Genomic DNA, 22,147 nt, shown 5'->3' on the forward strand with positions numbered 1-22,147 from the left:
GCTTGGAGAGGGATAGAGGCGGTGGGGGACGAAGGATACGGCTTGTCGTCGAGCTGAGGTAGAAGCGATTGAAGCCGGGCTAGGTGGTCACAGGTGGCCCCCCGAGAAGGCTGGTTTTGAAGGCCCAAACTAAGGAGAGAAAGAAAGCGATCTGGTTCAAGGCGAGCGGTTAGCAAAAAAAGGTGCTAGAGACAAAGTCGGCCGGAGCCTAACGGTGATTAGTTCCCAAGGAGGCGGCGTCAATCGTACGTGGGCTGTTGTCGCGTGTCTAATGTCTCGTCTCTCCTTTTCTTCAAGGTGCAGAGACAGAATGACGAGGTAAACAAGGGGAGGGGGAAAACAATTAGGTAGGTAGGTGAGGATGAGAAAAAAAAAAGGTTCCAGAGGTGGTGGTGAGACACTGTAGCGGGCCGCTGTAGTTCGCGTCCCTCGTAAGTCGGTGGATTGGCAGAGCCAAAGCAAAGGGAGAGGGAAGGGAAGACGTCAGTGCCACGATAGGACTACGTGGATGAAAGTCCATAGGCACAATAAGCAGCAGGGGGAATCCAACAGACCTACCTACAGAGTACGAATAGAGACGGGCAATCTCAAAGTATGGCAAGGAACCTAAGAGCCGCGCAAAAAAGAAAGCGTCGTGGTCCCAAAGAAACGACGGACGGGAATCTGATGTTTGGGCACACGAGGCAGAGTGTGGGGTAAAAAGCGACGGTACCAAGCCAGACCGAGCTCAAGTAGACAGATTCTGGACGGTTGAAAGGCCACAAAGAAGACGGCGCCGGCGTGGCTGTCTTTTGCGTCGTCGTCGCTTTCTTCAATGTTGTCTTGGTGTAGGTGCTAGTTTGGGGCTTGGACTCCACGGTACCCAAGGTTGGGATATCTTAGACCTGACTGATTTGGTAAGATCGACTCCCCAAATACATATAAACGGAAATGCGACGTTCCAGCGCAAAGAACCCGAGTATGCGTAAGGCAGGTTGGAATGGTTGATGTACTGTGTAGTAGAAACAGAAGCAGAAAGATGTCTATTGGGCCTCGCACCGCCCGTTGTTTATGCCATGATCTGAAATGGTAACCGAGGGGTCGGTTCACCAGCAACCACCACTGTTGATGTCAATTTGGAGTCGCCAGGCACAGGTTCCAAGGTTCCCCTCATCCCACCTCAAATATCCCCCTGCTATCCGTCTGGCCCTCGGGGTGGCCCTGTCCAGTAAAAACGTCAGCGACCTCTAGCAGTCAAAACAATGGAATCAAGTACTCCGTCCTGCGCAATGCATTATCGCCAACCTAAGCGAGCGTGCACAGATCACGTCCTGCTTATCAAATGGCAGTGCACCTCACAGAATCGCCCCAAACGGTGCCAACCAGATATCCACCTCTCACCTCTCATTTCACCATTCCAGTATCACCAACAAACACCACAATCAATATTGGTACTAGCACTATAACTAACAGACGGAGAGCAACCCACCACATCCAATCACCCCTCCACTCATCTCGCATGCAGTGACACGTCCCGTCCAGGAACCCGTCCGCCGTAGCCCTCTGATTGGTTCCCCTCCAACCGGCGCCACCACCGATGCCCAGGTGAGCCAAGCACACTTCCCAAAGATAGTTCATGCTCTAGCCTAGTGAAACACCCACATCTCTCAGCCCAAGACATCTGCCTTTAGACTTGGAGCCACCTTTGTTCCTTTGGATTCTTCTTTTGGTTGACCTTGCCGTTCTGGTACCTTGGCCAGGAAAGCATCTGTGCAAACGAGTTGCCGTCGATTCCCTTCAGCCCTGAGTGTGGGTTTCTTTCCACTCCTACCACCACTACAGCAGAGGCTGAAGATGATTGGCATTGGATCGTTGGACGTTGATAGTCGATACCATATCAAGTAGAACCGAAAACCCAGGACTCACCACATGGAGGCACGGGCGTCCAGTGACAACGTTCATTCGGAACATCCATAACACAACACGACGAGTGTTACTTTGAATCCCTTGTCTATTGATGCCGTCTCTGTGTTAACAAGCGTCTACCTACGTGGGTTGGCCGTCCGAATCTTCTGGCCCGCTATTAGACTCTGTCTGGCTACCCGTTGTCCTCGATAAACTGCATCCTTCCATGCCTGCCTGCCCTCGCCGGATATTGTGGTATGTATGAGAAGAGCCCAAACGAACAATGTTGAAAGAAGGCTTCCTTCCGCCTGTCCAGTTCCGATTCTATCGGCCATGCCCTGGCCCTGGCCCTGCTGAATAAATGCACCTTGCCCTTAACCGATGTTTCAACCTCGAATCATCAGTCGCTGAGTGGAACCAACGCCAGCTCTAGTCCTCAATAAACTCAATCATAACGGTACCGTTCTTGAGACCAGCCTCCATGATGGTCGTGTCCAACCCGTCACTCAAGTCCTGGCCCTGCGGCATACGCTTCAGCTCAACCTCAATCCCTTCCTTGCCCTCGAGTGGTTCGGCCTTGAGCCACTCGTAGATGCGTCTGACCGGATCCTCCAGGTTGAACCGACGGATGACACGTCCAGTGGGGTGTCGGAATTGTATGCGTGTCGTCGTTGCTGGTTTGTTCTCTGGCTCCGTGTGCGGCTTGTCGTTCGCGATCCTGGCCCAGGCGCTTTGCGCTGCTGCCGGCTCAGCAGGGGGGGTAATGCCGCCTGCTGCCTCCTCAACTGGAGAAACACCCTTGCCTTGGCCGCTAGACGAGTCTGACTTGGTGAGCGCATCGGGATCGAATACGCTCGTCTTGGGCTTGGAGCTGCTGCTACCACCACCACCGTTGGACGCAGCAAGACTGTTTTGCAATGCCATCTCCAGCATCTCATCCTCCGTCATTCGGTCGACATCGACGGTCTTGGGGCGGGGCGCTGCTTGGTCCACTACGGGGTTCTTGCTGTTGGCCGCCAAGCTATAGCGGTCCAGGAATTCGGCCAGCTGCGCATGGAAGTCGGAAGCGCTAGGGAACGGCCTTCCACTCCAGACCTTGACCTGCTCTCCCGTTCTCGGGTCGATAATGGCGACATGCGGGTAATTGTCTGGATTCTCGTGGCCGGTGCCGTGGAAATAAAAGTTGATGTACTGTTGTGCCGCCATAGCATCCTTGTCGTACTGTAGGAAAATGAAGGCATCATCCAACAATCTCCGAATAGCCGCATCTTTCCAGATATCCCGATTCAAGGCTTGGCAGTTGAAGTCGCTCATATCCTGGAGGTTAACCAGGATCCACTTCTTCTCGTCCTTGCCCTCCTGCCTTGCCTCATCCCACTCAAGTCGGGACATGATGTCGTAGGGCGGCCGGAACAGCTCTGCCAGTCTCTGGGCTCGTGTGCCGCCTTCCGTTGAAGCAGGTTGGGCGGGCTGGGTCGCAGCTGGGCTGTCATCGTCCCAAATGGACAGGTTATGAGCAAAGGGGTTTCCACCACCAGCTGATGTCCAGGAAATTAGCATGGCAAGCCCAGGGGAGCAAACATAACCCAATACATACCTCGAGCTGCTCTGGCGGCTTCTCTCTGTCTCATTTGTGCCCGGATGATAGTGTCCATGTCCATACCATCATCACCATCATAGCCTCCAACGAGCGTCTCGGTGGTTCTGGCGATGGGTGATCTGACATCATCCTGACCACCGCCGGTTCCAGCGCCACCGCCGCCGCCTCCAGGACCACCACCGTAAAGTTCCTCTTGTAATCTCTTGGCCATGGCAGCATCCTCTTCCTCTTGGGCACTTCGGGCAATGGCCGCCACCTGTTCGTTTGCTGCAATCTCGGAGTCGTCGTGTCCAAAGTTATCGTCCATATCGTCCACTGTCATGGCAGTATCGCCATCGTCATCACTATCTATGTGAATGACCCCGCGCTCGTCCTGCCGTCCCACATTCGGTCGGGTGCTCGAGGGCACTGGGGGCGCTGTCGAGGAGGTGGCGGGTGGCTGGTTGAAACTGCTCTGAATGTCGGGGTTCTCGAAGAAGAGCTGAATGGCCTGTTCGAGATTGTTGTTGGTCATCTCCAGGAAGCCGCGAGCGGCCTCCGGGCTGGCTGCCGTGATGGCGACGAAGTTGGAGATATCCTCGTCCATGGCGAAGGTCTGCGCTTGGCGGTGTAAAGGTCGCTGAAGAGATTTGTTTTTTTGAGTAGCTTCGTGATATTTCCTCCAGCTGTTGGTACCGGGCAGTGATCAGTCAAAAAAGATATCTCTTTTTTCTGGTGGCGGTCAGAAGAGTGAATGCAGAAGGGTCGCTGAAGGTGGGAGACGGATGGCACCTCTGCCCCACCTTGAACCGAAGGTGCTGGAGTCTGGCACGGGGCGGAGGGGTAGCTGCAGGTTACCGTCGGGCGCGTTGGTCTTCGGGTCCAAATTGTCCGGCGCCGTCGAGTGAAGAAGTCCAAAGCGGTTTCCAAACAGGTAAATTGAAAGAAAGTCGATAGCTTCAGGTTCAGCTTCTTGTTGGGGGAAAAGGCAAGGCTGGTTTGGTTGGTTTGCGCCGCCACTGATCTGAGGACGGGATGGTGTTGCGGGCTTGTCCCGGCGCGTGTTAAGGCACAGTATTGAGTGCAGGCACGGGTGAAAGCGCAGGGCAGGTGCTGCTATCGGGCCAGTGCCACCCTCAAGGCGTCCAACTCTGTGACGCAACCGCCGGTCGAGCCTCGGAGCCATCCTTCCTGCTCTGGGCTGTCTCGGAGAAATGGCAGAATGTTGATGCGATGAGGTAATCCACTGCGCCACGGCCACCAAGGTGCTCATTCTCATGTGGCTGACCTTGTGGCATGTCATCAGCCACACATGAAGCTATCCGTCTCCAAGAGCATCCCAGGCAGAGCATTGCAACCTGCTTCTTTCTTGCATCGACTAAAGGCACAGGCTAGATAGACATTGTCTTGGCCTGCCATTCTTTCAAACATTCAGAGATGAACATGTAGCTTTTGCTTCCACTGCTGCCATCTAAGTAACCGTAATTTTGCCCTGTTCTCAATTCCCCCTTCGGGCAAGTTGGTAGCCAAGCCTTGAGACTTGGTCAACATGGTCGATCAACCGCTTTGTAAGCTGTCATGTAACATTCGCTTTTGGAAAACGCCCTGAAACTCATGTGGCATCCGAAATAAGTTCAAGCATCCATGACGATGCGTGCTCACGAAATCTGACTAGAAGGGCACGCTTGTGCAAGGCAGTAAAGTGAGCTTCGACTACATCTTCTGGCGTACTCTGAGGAACTCCCTTCTCAGCATCCATCGCAGATATTCACAGAGTCACAAGTATCGCACGTACGCAAAGTAGAGCCTCTCTTCAAGTCTCAACCTCTTCCGGCGTCTCTCGTATGTTCAGCAGTGAATCCTCCTCACGACATAAGCACAGGAGAAGGGAATTGGGCCATTGAGACAGTCATTCAAGTAAAGTGCAAATTCTAGTTTAGGGGTATCAACACCCCGCGAGCCATATCCTGCCGCCGGGCGGCCAAAAACATCCCTCTCCCCTGGAGAAGTAGGGGGAAGGATCTTCTCCTCTCCCTCCTACTTCTCCAGCTCCGCGAGGATCTCCTTGAGGTGTTTCTGCACCTCAAGGGACCTCTCAACCCCCAATGCCTTCTTCACCATCTCCACAAAGCCCTTCCTTTCTTCCGCCGCCGCCGCTCCCTCCCCAAACACCCCGCGCTGGATGGCCTTGAATACCCCGCCAATGGCGAGGACCCGCATCGTACGCTGGGCCTCGGTGCCGTTGTCAACGGACTCGGGATCCAGGCTGCGGAGGTAGGCCAGAGCGACCTCCTTCTCGTTGCCGGCAGGGGTGCCGGGGGCGGGCGCAGCTTCCATCAGGTCCTTGACAGACTCGTACCACACCTCTCGTTTGATGCCCTCGAACTTGGCGTTGTCAAGATACGTCTTGAGAAGTTCAAAGATCTTCTTGAGCACGGCGCTGGGGTTCTCCTTGACCTGCTTGCGATTGTAGCCGCGCGCGACAGTCTCGATGCCGTTGACGGCCGCCTTGCGCGTCGCGTCGCCGGAGCTGTCGACGTCCATCCGGTCCTCGTCGATGAAGTCATCCAGAGGTCCGCCCACAATAGTGGAGATGGTTTCTAGAAGGTCCAGATCGTCGCGCTGCTCTGCAAATTGCCAGAGAGCCTTGAAGGCGTGCGGGCGGTAGTCCTCATTGTTTCTCTTAGCCTCGCGAATCGCAATCTTCTGCTGCTGTGCGGCGACGGCTGAGTCATTCTGCCAGAGAGCCTTGCCCTTGCCGACAAATTGAGGGAAGGACTCGAGAACCTTCTCCTTTCCAGGGAATGTCTTGAGGGCGAGCGCTTTATCGAGAACGGGCCAGATGAGCTTCAGGTTGGCCTCGGACATTTGTCCGCCCGTAGCATCGCTGGAGGCGACGACGGCCTTGATCATGCTCGCAATGCTGAAGGCTGCGGTATGCTGGAGGTTCCACCGCGGCGCCTCGAGGCCCCGCTTGATGAAGCCTACAATCTCGGGAACGTAGCGCGCGACGGTGCGGGAGCTGCCGCCGTGCTGGTTCCAGACTTCGTCGAAGCACTTTCGGGTATACTCGTCGGTGTCATGCATACCCATGTAGGTGAATGGGATGAACTTGGCCGCCAGAGCGTTGAAGTGGTCGGGGGCAAGCTTGGAGACGCCGAGAACAACATCAGATACCTTGGCGCGGCGGGCTTCGTCTTCGCTAGCAAAGTAGAATTCAGTAAACTTATCGACGAGCCGCTCCTTGGATGCGTCGGGGACGATGCGCATCAGGTATCCCGCGGCTCTGGCGTAGCCCTTGCTGACTTCGTCGTTGCGGTCGAGTGCTTGCTTCTCCATAATCTGCATGAACTTTGGTGATACCGGCTTGAAGTCTACGGCGTGGCGCATGACAAGATCGCCAATCAGTCTAGCACACGCAATCTTGGTCGGCATGCCAATGGCGGTCTTGATGATCTCCTCGAGCTTCGGCGCAAGCTGCTTCATCCCGTCGGCGTCTAGCTGCCGGAGGCAGTTGTCGATGGCTTCCGAGATTGGCGATTGGTTAACCCATCTAGCTCTGAGCTTATCAAGCTGGTCACGGGAGTCCTCGCTGACCTTCTGGTAAGCGTAGTTGATCTGCTCTGGCTCGATTGTGCTATGAAGACCCAGGAGCGGAGGGATGAAGTCGACAATGAAGGGCTTCAGATTAGGGCCACCCTTCTTGGTGATGTCGATAATCGTCTTCAGCGAGAACATCTTGACTTCATCGACACCGCTCTCGAGACCGCTGGGCGAGAGGAGGAAACGAAGAGCTTGCTTCAGCATAGCCTGCGCTGACGACGAGGACCCACCCTCTTCGAGTTGACGGACAATAGTGTTGGTCAGACCCATGCACAGCTTAAGCGCAGATTCTCTGACGGATCCCTTGACATCGTCAAGCACCTTCAGTGCCGCGGTCCAGATCTCGGCATAGTACTTCTCATACTTGTGGAAGGGCTGTCCAGAAATCAGGTCGGAGATGGCACCACAGCTGGCCTGTCGAACGCGCCACTCCTTGCCGAGGACGTTCTTCAAGAGATCCTGCATGATAGCGTCAAAGTGCTCGCCAATCGTTTCGTTCGGGTTCTTGACCAAGGCCTTCCAGATGTCATCCATGGATCGCTGAACGTTGGAGTTTGGGTCGAAGCGGTACCGGAACAGCTTAGGGTAAAGCTTCGGATCGACCTCCGACTCTGAGAGGATGTTGCTGAGACCGAAGCGACCAAAGGCTGATCGCGTCGACCAAGTCGCGGCGTTCGTCGCGAGCGACATGAACTTGTAGACGAGACTCTGGTCTCCGACTTCGTTCGCCAGACTGACAATATCCTTGTACGATGTCACCGACTTGCCCTCGCCCGTAGGCAAAGCGCCGGGTTCGAACAATTCCGTCTCGTCCTCGACCTTGATCTGCGTGGTGTTCCCAGTAAAGGCCGAGACCAAGTCCTTGACAAGATCCTGCTTCAATCCTTCGTCGCCCTTCTCATACACCAGGGATAGACCACGAGAGGCCGTCTCCTGCACCAACTCGTCCCGCGCACTGAGCAACCTCATGAATGCGGCCTGAGCCTCTCGCAGACGGGACTGGACCTCGTCGAGATGTCCGCAATACTGAACGACGCAGAAGAGCCAGATGCCAGAGGCCTTGAGCAAGCTGGGCTTGGTCGTCTTGCAGTCGCGGAATAGCTTGTCGAGCACAGCGGTGATTCTCTGGCTGCGCTTGCCCTTTCTCCAGGGACCGTCGGTGCAGTCGACATTCATGGAAAGCTTGACAAAGTCAGAGTCCCAGCAGGCAATAGCGGCAGTGATGGCCTCGCCAACGGTGAACTGGATTTCAGTCTCCTTTCTTGAGTGAAGTCCGAAAAGGCTCTTTAGAACACTGTCGATGCCTGACGTCTTGCTAGATGGGTACAACAGGCCGTCCTCAGGAGTGGCCTCTTCATTCGGCTCGTTGAACGCCAAAGCAAGGCGGCCGAGAGCAAAGATGGACTTGTCGCTTCCTGCATTCGCATTCTCCGTGAGTCTCTCGATCACATAATCCGCTGTAAGGTTATTAACGTTGTCCGGAATGTACTGTGAAAGTCCCGCGGTCCAAAGCTCGCCGTAGCATTCGAGGATAGCATTCTCCAACGTCGGACCATGGCGCGATTTGTCCATGAGCATCTTTGCCGGAAGGTGAACGTCGATCGGGATAGGAAGACCGTAGTACACTGCTCTCGAAAAGATGTGGCCGAATGCCTGCAGAGCTCCTTCGACGCCATTGGCGACCGCTCCAACATGCTTTTCCCATCCCCAAATCATGACCTTGAGATCTCTCAGGAACTTCTGAATGTTCTCGTTCCTTGTCTGGTGGGGAACCGCCTCGGGAATCGCCAGATCCGCCTTATTAAGGGGATGAGGAAGGAGAATTCCGACGGCTTGCGCGGCGGCAGCACGGGTGTGTCGGTTGTTAGATGCGATGCATTTCTGCAGAACCCATGCCGAGGGGGCGATGTAGTTGATAGTGCCAGCGGGGGCGAGTGATGCGACATCGACCATGGACTTTAGGCAGCTCTCAACGACGCGATCGGTTCCGTCCAGGTTTTTCAGGTAACGAACACCGTCGAAGCAGATCTTGATGAGGAGACCAATGTACTCCGGCTCAACCGAACGGAAGTAGGCTCCGATGGTTTCCCTGGTCTTGACATCGTTCCGAACAAGAGTATCGAGCTGGGAGCTCCAATCAGGAACCAGAGGAAAGTCCGGAAGCGCAGCGACAAACAGAGCCCTCTTGACGTACTCGACGGCAACAGAGTAAGCCATCATCTTTTCGCCTTGGAAATTCTGCATCGTCCGGTCATCATCAAAGTCAAGCTTGGGAGGCGCTGAGCTGCTCCACTCGTCACTTGAGATCTCGTCAGAAATCTTGTCGCAGAAGAAGTACGTCATGAGTTGAATCCAATCCGGCATCTTGTGCGCCTCGGCGTCTCTATACGTCCAGGGATCCAAGCCCTTTCTGCCTTCCTCGACGACTTCTGTGCGCTCCGACTTGCGGCCGGCAATGGCTAGGATATCGATCCATCTGCCTCGCACATCCCAGGACGCAATGGTCTGGTTCGCCCACTTGACGGCCGAGAATCTTGCGCTTCGCACGGCAGGGTTCTCCTCGGGGAGATTCATGTAGTGCAGGAGCAGAGAAATGAGGCTAATCATGCCACTGCCGCGGCCGTCGCCACTGACTGTCTTGGGATCGAAGCTTCTGGTCAGTCCCGAAAGTGAGCCCTCAATGGCAGAGACCGCCTCGACGGTAGGGTCCTCGGACATGGATCTAAAGAGCCAACCGACGAGATGCAGCTTGTCTTGTGTGCTGGATGCGCTTCCTGCGCCGAGAACACCAAGCAGGTCGTAGGCCATGGATCGAAGCTTCTCTTCGTCTGCTGTCAGCGTGCGGGAAACAGGCCAGCCCTGATCTTCAACGTAAGTCCGCATCTTGTCGATCAATTTAGTACCGATGGTGAAGGGTGCCTGGGTAGGTCCAATGTTGGCGCACCAGTTGAGAAAGTAGAAGAGAGCTTTATGGAGTCTGGTACGCTCCAGACCGCTTGCTGCTTGCAAATGAGCTGGCGCAATGGAGGAAGTCTCTGTACCAAAGTCGAGTGTAACGACGTTCATGATGTTATCCTGCATTGTCGTGGCAAGCTTCGATTTCGAAAGCAGAGGGAGAATTTTGATTCTGTGGGGCGCGGGAAGTCGGGCGTGTGCATTATACAACTCCTCAATAACTGAAGCCTTCTCGAAGTCGATTGTGATTCTCTTCAGAATGTCTTCTCCGGCCTGTGAGACTTGATAGTCGGGGCTCGCTGCTGCAGACAACGCGGGCAAAAGTCTCTCCTCGTCTTTGAACGCGCCGCTGGCCAAGAGCTGGGCAATCTTGCGCCGGAGGACCTGCATGTTCTGAAATGCAGCTGCAGTATCGCGCTGCTCGGGCTTCAGGAAGTCCAGGTCCGCTGCAAGCAGGGCCGGGTTCATCCTCTCAAAATCTTGTCGAGTTGGGTTCGAGCCACCCGGGATTCTCAGGAGCAACACCTTACCCAGCCATCTTGCGACGAAAAGGGCGTCTACATCTTTGGAAAGACCGCTAGCTTCTCTCAAGGCCGCGTCTTCTTCGCTGCCGCGTGATGGTACCTGGATATCGGGAATGATCTTCAAGAGAACATTGAACATGGATGATTGGGTGGCGGCATGGTTGGGTGATGAGATGCCCTTTGCCACTTTGGGGAATAGATGACGTCTTTCGTAATCCTCGAGACGCAGAATGCTATGCTGGATAAAGGAAATATCTAAGACGCGAAGAATGGGTGAGTCGACCTCTTGGTATTGGTCGATGAGCTTCTCAACCGGGAGAATGATGCTATGTACACTGTCAGTGCCCACGCTCACATCATGGAAGACGCAGAAAACGAGGAAACCCATACCTTGGGTGAATGATCAGGCCTTTCAATTTACCGGCAAACGTGATCACCTATAACAAATGTCAGCATCGCAAAGAATTTTATTCAGTTTGTGGTGGATTCTCACCTCAGTGCGAACTGCAGGATAGTCACTCTTGGCCTTGAGTAGCAGCGCGCACAGGTACTTGCCCAACAACTCGGTGAGCTTCGCCTCGTTGTTCGACGCCTCGAGAAGCCGAATCTGAACGGTCCCCACGAGGCGCTTCTCCTTGGCCTCGGGAGATTCGCCAGACATCTTGAACAAGCTGTCGCGGCGTCTGGTCTGTGTTGATGATGAGAGATGATGATGGAGAGAGAGATGTGGGGGTACATGTAAATGTACCTGACGTGTGCTGTAGGAAGAGTCGACGTTGCTTCCGGCTGCCTGAGCTGATTAAGCTTGGTGTCCGAGTGGTTCCAGAAATTCCACAGAAAACGGAACGGAACAGGGGGAGAAACAGTTGGGGGCGGCAACTGACCTCCGCCACAATGTGGCCAATGTTTGCTCCGAAACCGGTTTAGCGAGTAAACGCCGCCGATGTTTTTTGAGAGACTCCGAGACAGAAGCAAACTGAAAAGGCGGGTGCTACCCAGCTTCAGCATTAATGGTCATACAAGGCGAGAGCTCTCGCTGTTTGATTTCTGCATAACCCTATTTTAATCTCTTCCTTGGTTGTGGTTCCGTACAGCGTGTCATGGAGAGGCAGACAAGGTGACGTGGAGTTAGGGCGGGTCTATTCAGTAGTCTTCTTAACCACATAAGGCGAGAGCTCTCGCTCTTTCACTTCTGCACCGTCCTGTTTTGATTCAATTCATAAAGATATTGCCTTGCAGCAGTGTTCTGCCTAGAGAAGTTAAAAAAGTAAAGGGGAGTTGGGACAGTTCTTCGAAGCAGCCTTCGCTTAATCATAAAAGGTCAGAGCTCACGCTATTGTAGTTCTGTGCCGTCCTTTTTTTTTCCATATCTTCTTAGTATGTCACAGGGGTAAGCAAGGTAAAGTTGATTTTAGGCCTACAAGCTGCTCTTCTTCTTTTTTTTTTTTTTTTTTACCACAACAGGCGAGAGCCCTCGCTATTTCAGTTCACCACCGTCCTATTTGGATATTCTTTCCAGGATCCGTGAGAGATCAACAAGGCAGGCAAAATCACATAGAGCATACGGGTGCGTTTTTCTCTTGGAGTTCACCTCAATGCTGATCTATCTTTGATTATCTTTATCTCTAATCATCAGGATACGATTCCGCAACATATACGTTGAACGAGATGAGGTGATATGAGATCTATACCTTGACCATAAAGAACAAGGCGAAGTGGGAAGGTAGATGGAGCATTTTTCACATATGGCCCAGGCGAATCGCGGCAGTCCGACGGGAAGGGAAATCCTATCCCACCTCTCCCTCTGCTTGCAAGGGCAAAGATGTCATAATGCAGGCAATCAAGCTTCACGCGGATGCTCTTTATACCTTACCTCAGTGCCCCTCATTAATTCTTCGTCACAGAAATGGTCAAACACTCGTTTGGTTAAGTCACATCGCTCGTAATGGTAACGGCCTCGATATGTGCACTTTGCTTCAGGCAGACGATAGAGCGCTAGGTCGAGCTGTGAATTGGTGTCAAAGGAAATTGGAGTTAGAGCCTTGATTCCAAGTTCTTTAAACGCAACGAAGTATGCAGAACTTAGATTTAAGACTCTCTTATGAAAGAGCCGCAAGTACAAAAAAAAAGGCGTTGGACTCTTGATGAAGTTTGAGAAATTGTATACGATTTAGAATAGTCGAAAGATAACGAGAATCTGGGTTCATCACCTTCTGCTGAAAGCTGAGAGTTGTTTTAACAAGTAGGCACTGTTTGGTGTGACTAGGTATGTAATTGTATGACATGACGACCTTGGGAAGAGTTCACCGAAAGCTTCCCCGTTTGCTGGTACATTAAGTCATTGAGCCACAAGCGCAAACGCAAGATTTCTTTTGATTTGTCAATACATCAACTTCCTCCATCGACCCGAATTGTATGGACTATTTATCTGTCTATATCTATCTTCCACTATATCTGTTGTTACCACAAGTTGCGAGGTGTTTCCACGACTGAGGCCAAGGCCGGATGAACCATGAACTTCATTCGATTTGATGAACAACGTCGGGGTTATCACATGTGTTTCCATCCGCATTGCGTTATATTGATGCGATCAAAGACAATTGAGCCAATTGCAGTAGAAGCACACTTCTGGAATTATCACCTTCAGAGTTGGACGGGTAGCCAATCGTCACTGATGTTTGGAGGTGTCCGGCAGTATACCGAGGTCTTGGAACTACCAAAAACGCATAGCTCGCCATGCTGTTTGTCAGAGACTGCTTAGATCTTGGGTGTGGCTTGCATGATTCCCAGTGGCGTCAATAGCATTGTTTTCTTGCAGGTACGAAGCGAGATTGTCAATTTAAACTAAATATTGTAAAGCTCGCCATCGTTCCTGACTCTCATCTAGTCGAGTAAGTATGTTGAAGATCCCATACCAGCGAAGGTATTGACAAAATTCTGCAATGTAATGCCCCCAACTCCTGCAAGGTGCTTGGTAAGAGTCCATCATTTCTCACAGTTGAGAGTCGAAATTAACACATGTATTTTCCTATGCGATAACCTGTTCTTAATCGATGTCGGCAGACACCGAAAAGGAGAAGTACAGTATCTCTTCAAAAATTTCCTGAAGGGCAACGTACCTTATGAAAAGACCATTCGGCCAAACTCGGATTCACATAGCTAGTCCGGAACAGATCGCAAATCCTGAGCTTCCTAGTCTCTCACTGCCGGCTACCAATCCCAGGCGACGTCTTCACACCACACCCAGACGAAACTGCAACATGAGGAAGAATCATTAACGTGCCAGGTCAGCCCCTTGAACCTAGGTAACTAGCAGCCTTTGCAACACCGCATGAGACGAAACCATCACTCCCTGATGGGCATGTGTGCAATTGCCCTTCTGAGAACACCGAGGACCCCTATCGCTATGAACATTCAGCTCATACCTACGTGTGAGTCTTCTTCCAGCCGAACTCAACTCATCAGATTGCTGTGGCCCCGATGGTTCAATAATCAGCCTCAACTCTGTTGAGTCAAGCATTCAAACCCCTGGCAGTGACCAAATACACCATGTGGTAAATCAGTAGGCTCAAACTCCCATCGTCGTCTCGATGAACCATATCGCTAACCAGTAGATGTAACGCTCGCTTTTCAAAGACACGAACCCCGCTCACAATGTAACTCAGTTCGAAGTCATTGCAAAAAAAAAAATAGTCTGATTGACTTTCGCCCGGCAGATCATTTGACTAGTACCCTTGTACACCAAGGGCCTCAAATGCACATTCAAACCATCAAGAAAGGAAGCCTTTCTCCCCCTTTACCAGCCGGCTCAACGATATCTGCTTGTCAAACCTAGTCAAAATCTAGCCTGGCGGCAGTTTCAGCAAAAACACATCTGGGACACAGTATTCGCTGATGGAAAGCGCGCCGTGCGGCCGGCGTAAGGTACAGTCGCCCGCTAAGCGCGCCCGCTCCGGGGCCCCGGGGGAAGATTACAACCTACCACAGAGTACAACATGGACGCGTCAACGTTGTCCAGTACCTACCTTACCCCATCACTTCCCCAATCCTACAAACATCGATCCGAGATCGGCCTATATACGAACATCAACTAGCGATTCACCACTTTGGCATGCACCAAACGCACACAGCGAAATCCCGAGAGTCCTACAACTCTACAGAGATGATCCCAGGACGCCTTCACCACCTCACCAACGCGAAGTGCCATTGGAGAAACCTCATTGGCAGGTGTAGAGGAAACTCAAAAAGGACTCACATTTGTCCTTCTGATATCACACTGCATCTTCCCACTTCCCTTCCCCTCTCGCCAAACCATCCCCGCAACATGGAAAGAGTCAGCTTCACATGACAAAGTCTTCCTGTACCTCATCACATCACATTGACACTCCCACACACCCACACTTAATCGAAGACGCTACTTCCCAACTAGCTCCTGTTCCGAAACTCATTTTTAGAGTTTGCGGTCTGGAAGGTACGGATTTTCCAGGCTTTACCAGGCTTGCAAGACCACCCCATATCGGTATCCCGTACGAACTCCAACCTACCGTTTTTGTAGCTGATTAGGTGGAAGAGAAGTTGGGCGACAACGTAAGTATTTTGTCATCAAGCCCCCAAGCCATCTGGGGACGAAGATCCATCCAATGGCAGATTCCCGAGCCAATGAGGCTTCATGTTCCATGGTTGATGACGGACGAGGTTGCGAACAGAAAGTTTGGCGAGCTGCAATTGACACCCAGTATTGCGACCAGTCCCTCAAATCGTCGAAAAATTAGACGAGTCCATCCTGACTCCGCCTGTACGTAAGGTAGGAACGAAAATGCCTGCTCTTCTAGTTGATGCAAAAAGCTGGCATCGATAGTGCCATCTCAAGCGCTGCGGCAGGATACCTCGATGTCGTCTTGAGCAGTCAGCAGTGGTATCCGCTGCATTGCCTGAGCGCAATGGCCGGGTAGCCGGTGAGGGATGGGAAGAAGAAAGAATACGACCAGTACACCAAGTTCCGCCCAAGAATGAGACCAAGAATTGGGGACGCGAGTCAAGGGCGGAGGTTGTCGCTCATCGATCCATTAGACATACGCCCCGTCGGTTGCAATAGACCAAAGCAACCGCAGAAGACTTAAAAGTGAAGCCGGTTCGTTCTGCGTGATCGCACAAATGCGAACTGGCAAGCTGCTGGTGCCTCAACGTCGGGGCGTAAGTCCCGCGACGAGCTATTCCTTGGCCCTTCAGCTTCCTTGGCCTATTAAGTACTGAATCCGTGGGCGCCGGGGCCATGTGTTTGCGGACTAATTAGCCCAGTACCGAGGGAGCCATAGAGCGTAGGAGTTGGACAAGACAGAGAGCGCCGACCTATCTGTGGTATGCACAAAGTTGCTGATCGAAGGTCTGAAGTCTGTACCTAGAGCTCTCCGAAAGCTGGGGAATGCAACTGAAGGGCGCGAGAAAGGGAGGGAAATTGCTTCTTCGCAGCCTGGACTCTGTAGTCTGCTAATGTGACCCTGGATCATCAGATGAAATAACTACACGGCCGAGTGAGCAGTCAGGTGCCTGTCAGCTTGGCTTCGAGAAGCACTTTCGTCAATTAATGTGGTCTGAGCCTCTGAGGGGGTACTCTGTACCAAGTTGCCCGTCGCACCCACCCGCGCCAGTCCTGCCTGCCAGAGGAGGTGCGCGCAGGTCACGATGCTGCTATACGTGTCCTGATGAGGGAGAACATGCATTCACGAACCTGGTGGAATTGCAAAAGCCCCCTGATGATTCGTCGCAACAACATGCGGTTGAGACATGCCAAACCCTGCTAGTCTTCATGCTGATGAGGACGCAAGTCACTGCTGCCAGAAGGAATACACCAACTGGGGCTAGCATCGAGACTAATGTCCTCCACGGGCATGATGTACATGGAACAATTTTTTTTCTTCCGCTGCCAGGCGTGTCTTCGTATGATCGTTGATGCGTCGCAGAAATGGTCACGGTTGGGCAGGGATATGCTGATGCCCCTGTGACACCAATCCTCTTTGAGGCCTGCCTTGAGCAGTCGCTGAGGAAGACTCTTCTGACGACCAGTATGGAGAAACGGATATTGAGAGAGAGGTTCCAGGTTTGCGTCCGTGTGCTGGCTAACCTGCACGAACGACAGGGGACGGTGCCGTCAATCGGCTCGAAAAGACGAGTTCTTAAGAGTTGCGTCGGAGATTGCTACCGGTAGTGCGAGCTGAATCATGCCCCAACTTGAGCCGCGGGAGCAAGCAACGGCAGACTGAGGTATCAATTGGCGGGTGATACTTGATGCCCATTATCGGCCGAGACCTACAGGGGAACTAACAAAGACAGCTCCCGCACAGCATACCACTGTCCACGAGTAGGAATGAAGGAGAAAGGGAGTCATTTGAACTCACCACCAATCCAAGCCCACAGCGTCTCTGAGTGTGGCCGGGCCACATGGCGCGTTGAGGCAGCGACCAGTGACAGGCAAGGGCGAGAAAACCCAGAGATCTAACTCTTCCCACACACCTCGATCCACGGTAGCAGTGGGAACTCTCCTTCATGCGGCCACCCCCTTCCACCCTAGTCCAACCCATGATTTCATTTCTCAGGGAAAAATAACTGTCAAGCCAATGATGTGCCCAATAAGCGTCAGTCGGCATGCGACAGAGACCCGAAATTCACCGTCATGCGAGTCGTGCTGGGTGCTACTGGGTGCTGTGCAAATGCTGCAAGCCTGACAACAGTTTCGACCCTTTGAATACATGAGAACTTGAGCAATCCGAACAGGATTGAATCCGTAATATGGACAATCCTGAATAACATCTGTGGCGGACGCGCGCGTTGTGCTTTGAGTCCTTTCGAAGTCGTGAAAACGATCACCACTGGGCATCGCTCGGGCAATCAGCCGACAGGGTGGAGGCGGCACAGCGGCAGACGATGCCCAAATCCCGAGGCTTCGGCTCCTTGTTGAACCTCGAAGCCGTCCGTCCCGGACAAGGAGACGCGTGCCTTAGCTGCCGGAGTGCCAGCGTGTCAATAAGGCGCGGAGACAGCGCTTTAACCAGATTTCGTGAAGGAGGGGCCGTTCTGGCCGCTGGGGCTTTCGGAGTTGACGACTACAGTATCAGTATCCGTAGATGAACAATTAATCAATGCCTCGGTCAACGTCACCCGTAAGCCAGGGGTGACCTGTTCAGGAAATGGGCATCGCGTAAAGTGAAGTGCAAGTACCGTGCAACGTCAAAGCTGCTATTCGACCATCTCCCGGACGGGGGTACCGAGGAAGGCAAGGCAGCCATGCCTTGCCGATAGCAGAGCCTTTTGACGTGTCTTTTCGTTGTCAAGGTTGGCCGGTCGGCCAGGCCTCCTGCCCGGCCGTCATCTTCGGTGACGGTCCTGCTAGCTGGCTGTCATGACGAGTTGGAAAATGAAAATCGCAAGCCACGACTTCAAAGCCCACCGTGTGTCACCAGAATACTCTGGCGCATGGCTTTTTGATCTCGTGGCTGGAAGTGGTATTCGAGCCTACGTACAGAATTGTAGAGTGGCTTCCTCGTTATAGATGATGGCGGTTGTGCGGCAGCTGCACAGACAGAAGAAGCCCGAGTGTTCTGCACTGTTGGAGGAGCAAACGGGTGGCCAAGAGCGAGGACTGCCCTTGGATCGGAGCAGAAACTGACACCGTCGAACTGTTTCGAAACATGGTGCGCGCACAATCGGTTAGCGAGTTAAGGCTCGAAGACAGCTGCGGCAAAGGTTAATATCACGACATGTCACGCTGGCTCTGGGACAGTTTGGGGGGGGGGGGAGGCGAGTCAACAAGCCTGGAAGACTAACGTCGGCCGGCGCATGTAGAAGTTGTCGAGGAGGTTTCCGTGGAGGAAGCCGGCGACGGGAAAAAGAAATGAAAGGAGGCCCATGTCTTGTATGCAGCTCGCTCTATGGTGTTTGTCGCATCCGCCATCTCGTCGTTCGTGTCCGTCCAGCGGCCAGCGGCTGATTAGGGAGAGACATGCGAGCGGGAAGGGCCCGATCGGTGAGCGGCATCTGGAATGAGGGACTGAGCCGGCGCATTTCAAGCGAACCATTGCCGGGCCGACGTTGCTTGAGTCCGGCTGGATGCGGTGCGAGTAGCGAGTGAATTCGCATGGCGTCGACCGGAAAAGCAAGCAAAGCCTGAGATGATTGTCCTCGAGACTCGCAGTGAAGGAAGGACAGCTCGCATTCCCGTTGCTGAGGCGGGCGTGGTTGGGGCTTCCGACGATCGTGAAGGGGGAGAGATGATCTGTCTGCAATAAGGCTAATGGGGCCAATGCGCCAAGGTGGCTGCATTTGAGGAGGTTGATTGATGTGATGATGGGGGATTATCTGTTGAGGATGAATTTTTGGCAGACTGGGTATTGCATATTGCGCAGATGCTTGATCGAACTCCGAGGATTCACTGCCGTGTCAAAGTGTGATATTGAAGTACCTACAGAAGTAAGTAGGTAGGTAGTGCCTTCCTCCCGATTTTGAGATGAGGCATCGGGGATAAGGCGACACCTGGCTGCAGGGTCAAGGAAAGAGCCCCTCCCCAATCCGGCGACCACCCCTGCTCCTCCCTTTTTCGTGACGCCATTTCGCGTCTTGATCCGGTACGTACTGGGATTCGCGCCGTGAGCTCCCCTCCAGCTAAGGCAAGCACGGCAAGGTAAGGCAGGCGAGACGAGGCGTCAACGTAGGGCAACTGCGTTTTCCGCTTAGCGTGTCTCTCCCGCCCCCGTATGATCTGCCCGGAGGATTGCCCTACCTCGCCCTAATGAGGCCTAAGGTACCGTCGTTTTGGTGCAAGATCGTAGATTGGCTATAGCCGGCGGCATGCATCAAAAGTGACTGAAAGTCTCTTTTTTTTTGATCGTCTGGCTTTGGGACGATCTATGTACATCTTGCGTTAATGGTACAGCATGCAGCTTGAGGAAGAAGATACAGAGACACATGGGGAGCGAAATAGGCCCGCGCAAGAAACCGGACGGAGTCGCGGAGTCAAAAAAGGATGCAAAAGATGGAGCCCATGAGCAGCAACAAGGTTTTCAGGCAGACGGGGGGACGCGAGGGCAGGAGCCGGGATGCCTTTCCTGTCAGGGCAAGTCCACGTTGACACGACCAGAGAGTGACCTGGCCAGCCTGAGCCTCCGAGGTTAAGCCTCTGCTGCCCGCAGTCTTTTCGTACAGTTGTCAGTTGCAAGGTGCAAAGAACCTGGACAAGCTGGACCGGATTGGATTGGGACGCTCTTCATTCGTTCTTTCTCTGGGGCAGGGTAACACGGACAGAGCACGCGCCAATTCATTATCAATTGGGCATGAACGGACGGACGGAAAGAGCTTATTCCCTATTGCATCGGTATATCGAGTTGAATGGTAAGCGGCCAGGTGGAAGGAACACGGGAAGCGCAAATTCCTTCCCAGACCTGAACGAAAATGTTGCGAGGAGGGTTGGTTGTCACTTGCCGCGAGGGTTGTCAGCTGCACCTGCACCTGTGCTTGTACTCCGTACCTGTCGGCTCTATTCCTTTCACTCCTTCCCACACACACGACACCCCATTTCTCATTCGTTAATCTGGCCTCGGAGTCACGAGGTGGATGCCCCAGGCCAGCCCTGAGAGGACTTACCACCTCACAAAATGTCATCGATATATCGATATAAGGTACCTACCTATCCAATGCTCGTACCTCTGACGACCTGGACAAATAAGAGTAGACCAGGGGAAAAAACACCTTTGGGCGTCTCGTGCTGTTTCCGTAGATGCACGTACCTGACCTGAGAAGCGCGATGCGAGTCCGCCTGTTGCCGGCGTTCTATTAAAGCTCGCTGGTGGCAGCCACGGCTCGACCAGCTCCAACGCACGGCATCAGCACCGACACCGGACCCACTCCAACCCTCCATGGACCTATGGCCAATGGAGACCTGCCCACTTGCTGCTTCGTCGATTTGGAGTCTGAGCCTCTTAGGTTCTCTCTGCTGCGGCTGACTTGGATTGACCCGGTGCGCTTGCTTGCTGAGATGCACCCGGCTAGTACACACGCAGTAAAGTGCGGCTTAAGTTGAGGTAGATACGTAAGGAAACAGGCTCGTCTTCTGCTGATGCTCCACCTGCCCTCAACTTTCAAGGCACCTCAACCTCGACTCCATATCCGTACCTTCCTTACCTTTGGGAGAAGTACCTACCTGCTCCCACCGGTACCTTGCAAAAAGTAGAGTCTAAGCTAAGAGGTACCTTGCCCTGCTTGCTCCGAAGAGCTGGGGAGGCACGCAAAGCACCACACCTCACGCACACAGACAGACAGACAGACATCCATACCTCCAGCTGTCTTAGGCACCGGGCACAGCACTTGCTGTCCTCAGCAACAGGACCAGAGACACGCAAAACAGAGACGGAAAAAACGGGAGAAACAGACAGAAAGAATAGCCAAGTATGTAGACAAGTGCTTCGGAAAAAAGTAAAGGTACTTGCAGATACTTCCGACCACTGTCTTTCATACCTTCCATTACCTGCCCTTGCCATCCCCTACCTTACCTCAAGGTACCTTAGCTCACCTCACCCTAAGGGCCCAAAGTTCCTTCCACACCCACACACACATACACACACACAATCTTAGGTTCTTGCGCACACACGCACACACAGTCAATACCCAGGAAGGTACCTGCCTGCCTTCCTTCCGCCTCGCACACCCCCTCTCACCCCTAGAGTTCAGGTCGTGCTTTCCCTTTCCCCCTCGCCCAAAAACCCACATTCTACGTCCCGAGCCTGCGCCTGCGCCTGCATCCTCCATGGTTGCCAGTGAGTAAGGAAGGTACCTACCTGGTGGTCTCTCGTTAGGTGGTCTCGCTCTCTTCCTTTTCCTTCCACTTTCCCTTCCCTTGGTTCCTTCTTCTTCCCACTCCCCCCTCTACCCCCATCATCGTCCATTTCTCCTTCTTCCTCTTTCTTTAGAGTTGCACCTCTCTCTGCCTCTTCTGTCGTCTCTCTGTCTGCTCTCTGCGATCTGCTCTGCTCCTCTGCGTTGCTCTGCGGGTTTTGCTCAAAATCGAAAGCATCCTTTTCAGCGATTGTCTTGGTTGTTGCAAAAGAAATCCGTGCTGCTCCAGCTGCCGCGTTTTTTGTCCACCTCACGTCACCACTGACTAGAGCGAGATCCACGGCCTTCACCAGCTGCGAAAAAAAAAATCTCTGCGCGCAACTTCCTTGTCCGGTTCCTCCCACGTCGTTTAACCCCCCCATTCCCAAATTCCTCCCTCGACACGAAAATTACTCTGTTATTCTTCCTCCTCACCACTCTCACTCACCCTCCTTACGAGTCGCACGACGTTTCTTCCTGGTCATCCGGAAAAAGAGTCTTTTTGTTGGCGCCCAAAAGTAAGTAATCAATGCTCTGTCTCTCTCTACCTCATTGTCTCTTCCTACCTCTCTGCCCATACTCTCCTTCCCCTCCTCCGTCGCATTCTCGCAGTCGCATCCGCAACCGCAGCCGCAGCCGCAGTCGCAAATCGTACGCTCGTGTCCGACCATCCGGCCTTCGGCATCCTCGGCAATCCGCTGCTGAGCACATCGACGTCGCTCGCCTCGAATTGACCCCAAGA

The 22,147-nt window shown here is 53.2% G+C and overlaps 2 protein-coding genes across 2 annotated transcripts; both read right to left on the bottom strand.

Moving 5' to 3' along the window:
• Positions 1-2,313: 2,313 nt before the first annotated feature.
• Positions 2,314-4,070, bottom strand: BDZ83DRAFT_593325 (UBX domain-containing protein; the record flags this gene model as incomplete). Its single annotated transcript, XM_060506616.1, has 2 exons — positions 2,314-3,422; positions 3,482-4,070. 2 exons carry the CDS (start codon positions 4,068-4,070, stop codon positions 2,314-2,316), a joined length of 1,698 nt encoding a protein of 565 aa, XP_060358022.1.
• Positions 4,071-5,500: 1,430 nt separating this feature from the next.
• BDZ83DRAFT_758242 (proteasome component ECM29) lies at positions 5,501-11,206 on the bottom strand (the record flags this gene model as incomplete). Its single annotated transcript, XM_060515002.1, has 3 exons — positions 5,501-10,871; positions 10,936-10,982; positions 11,039-11,206. 3 exons carry the CDS (start codon positions 11,204-11,206, stop codon positions 5,501-5,503), a joined length of 5,586 nt encoding a protein of 1,861 aa, XP_060358023.1.
• Positions 11,207-22,147: the final 10,941 nt, after the last annotated feature.

This window comes from Colletotrichum acutatum (genome assembly GCF_030867785.1).
Source record: "Colletotrichum acutatum strain CBS 112980 chromosome Unknown BDZ83scaffold_212, whole genome shotgun sequence".
Lineage (NCBI taxonomy): Eukaryota > Fungi > Ascomycota > Sordariomycetes > Glomerellales > Glomerellaceae > Colletotrichum > Colletotrichum acutatum.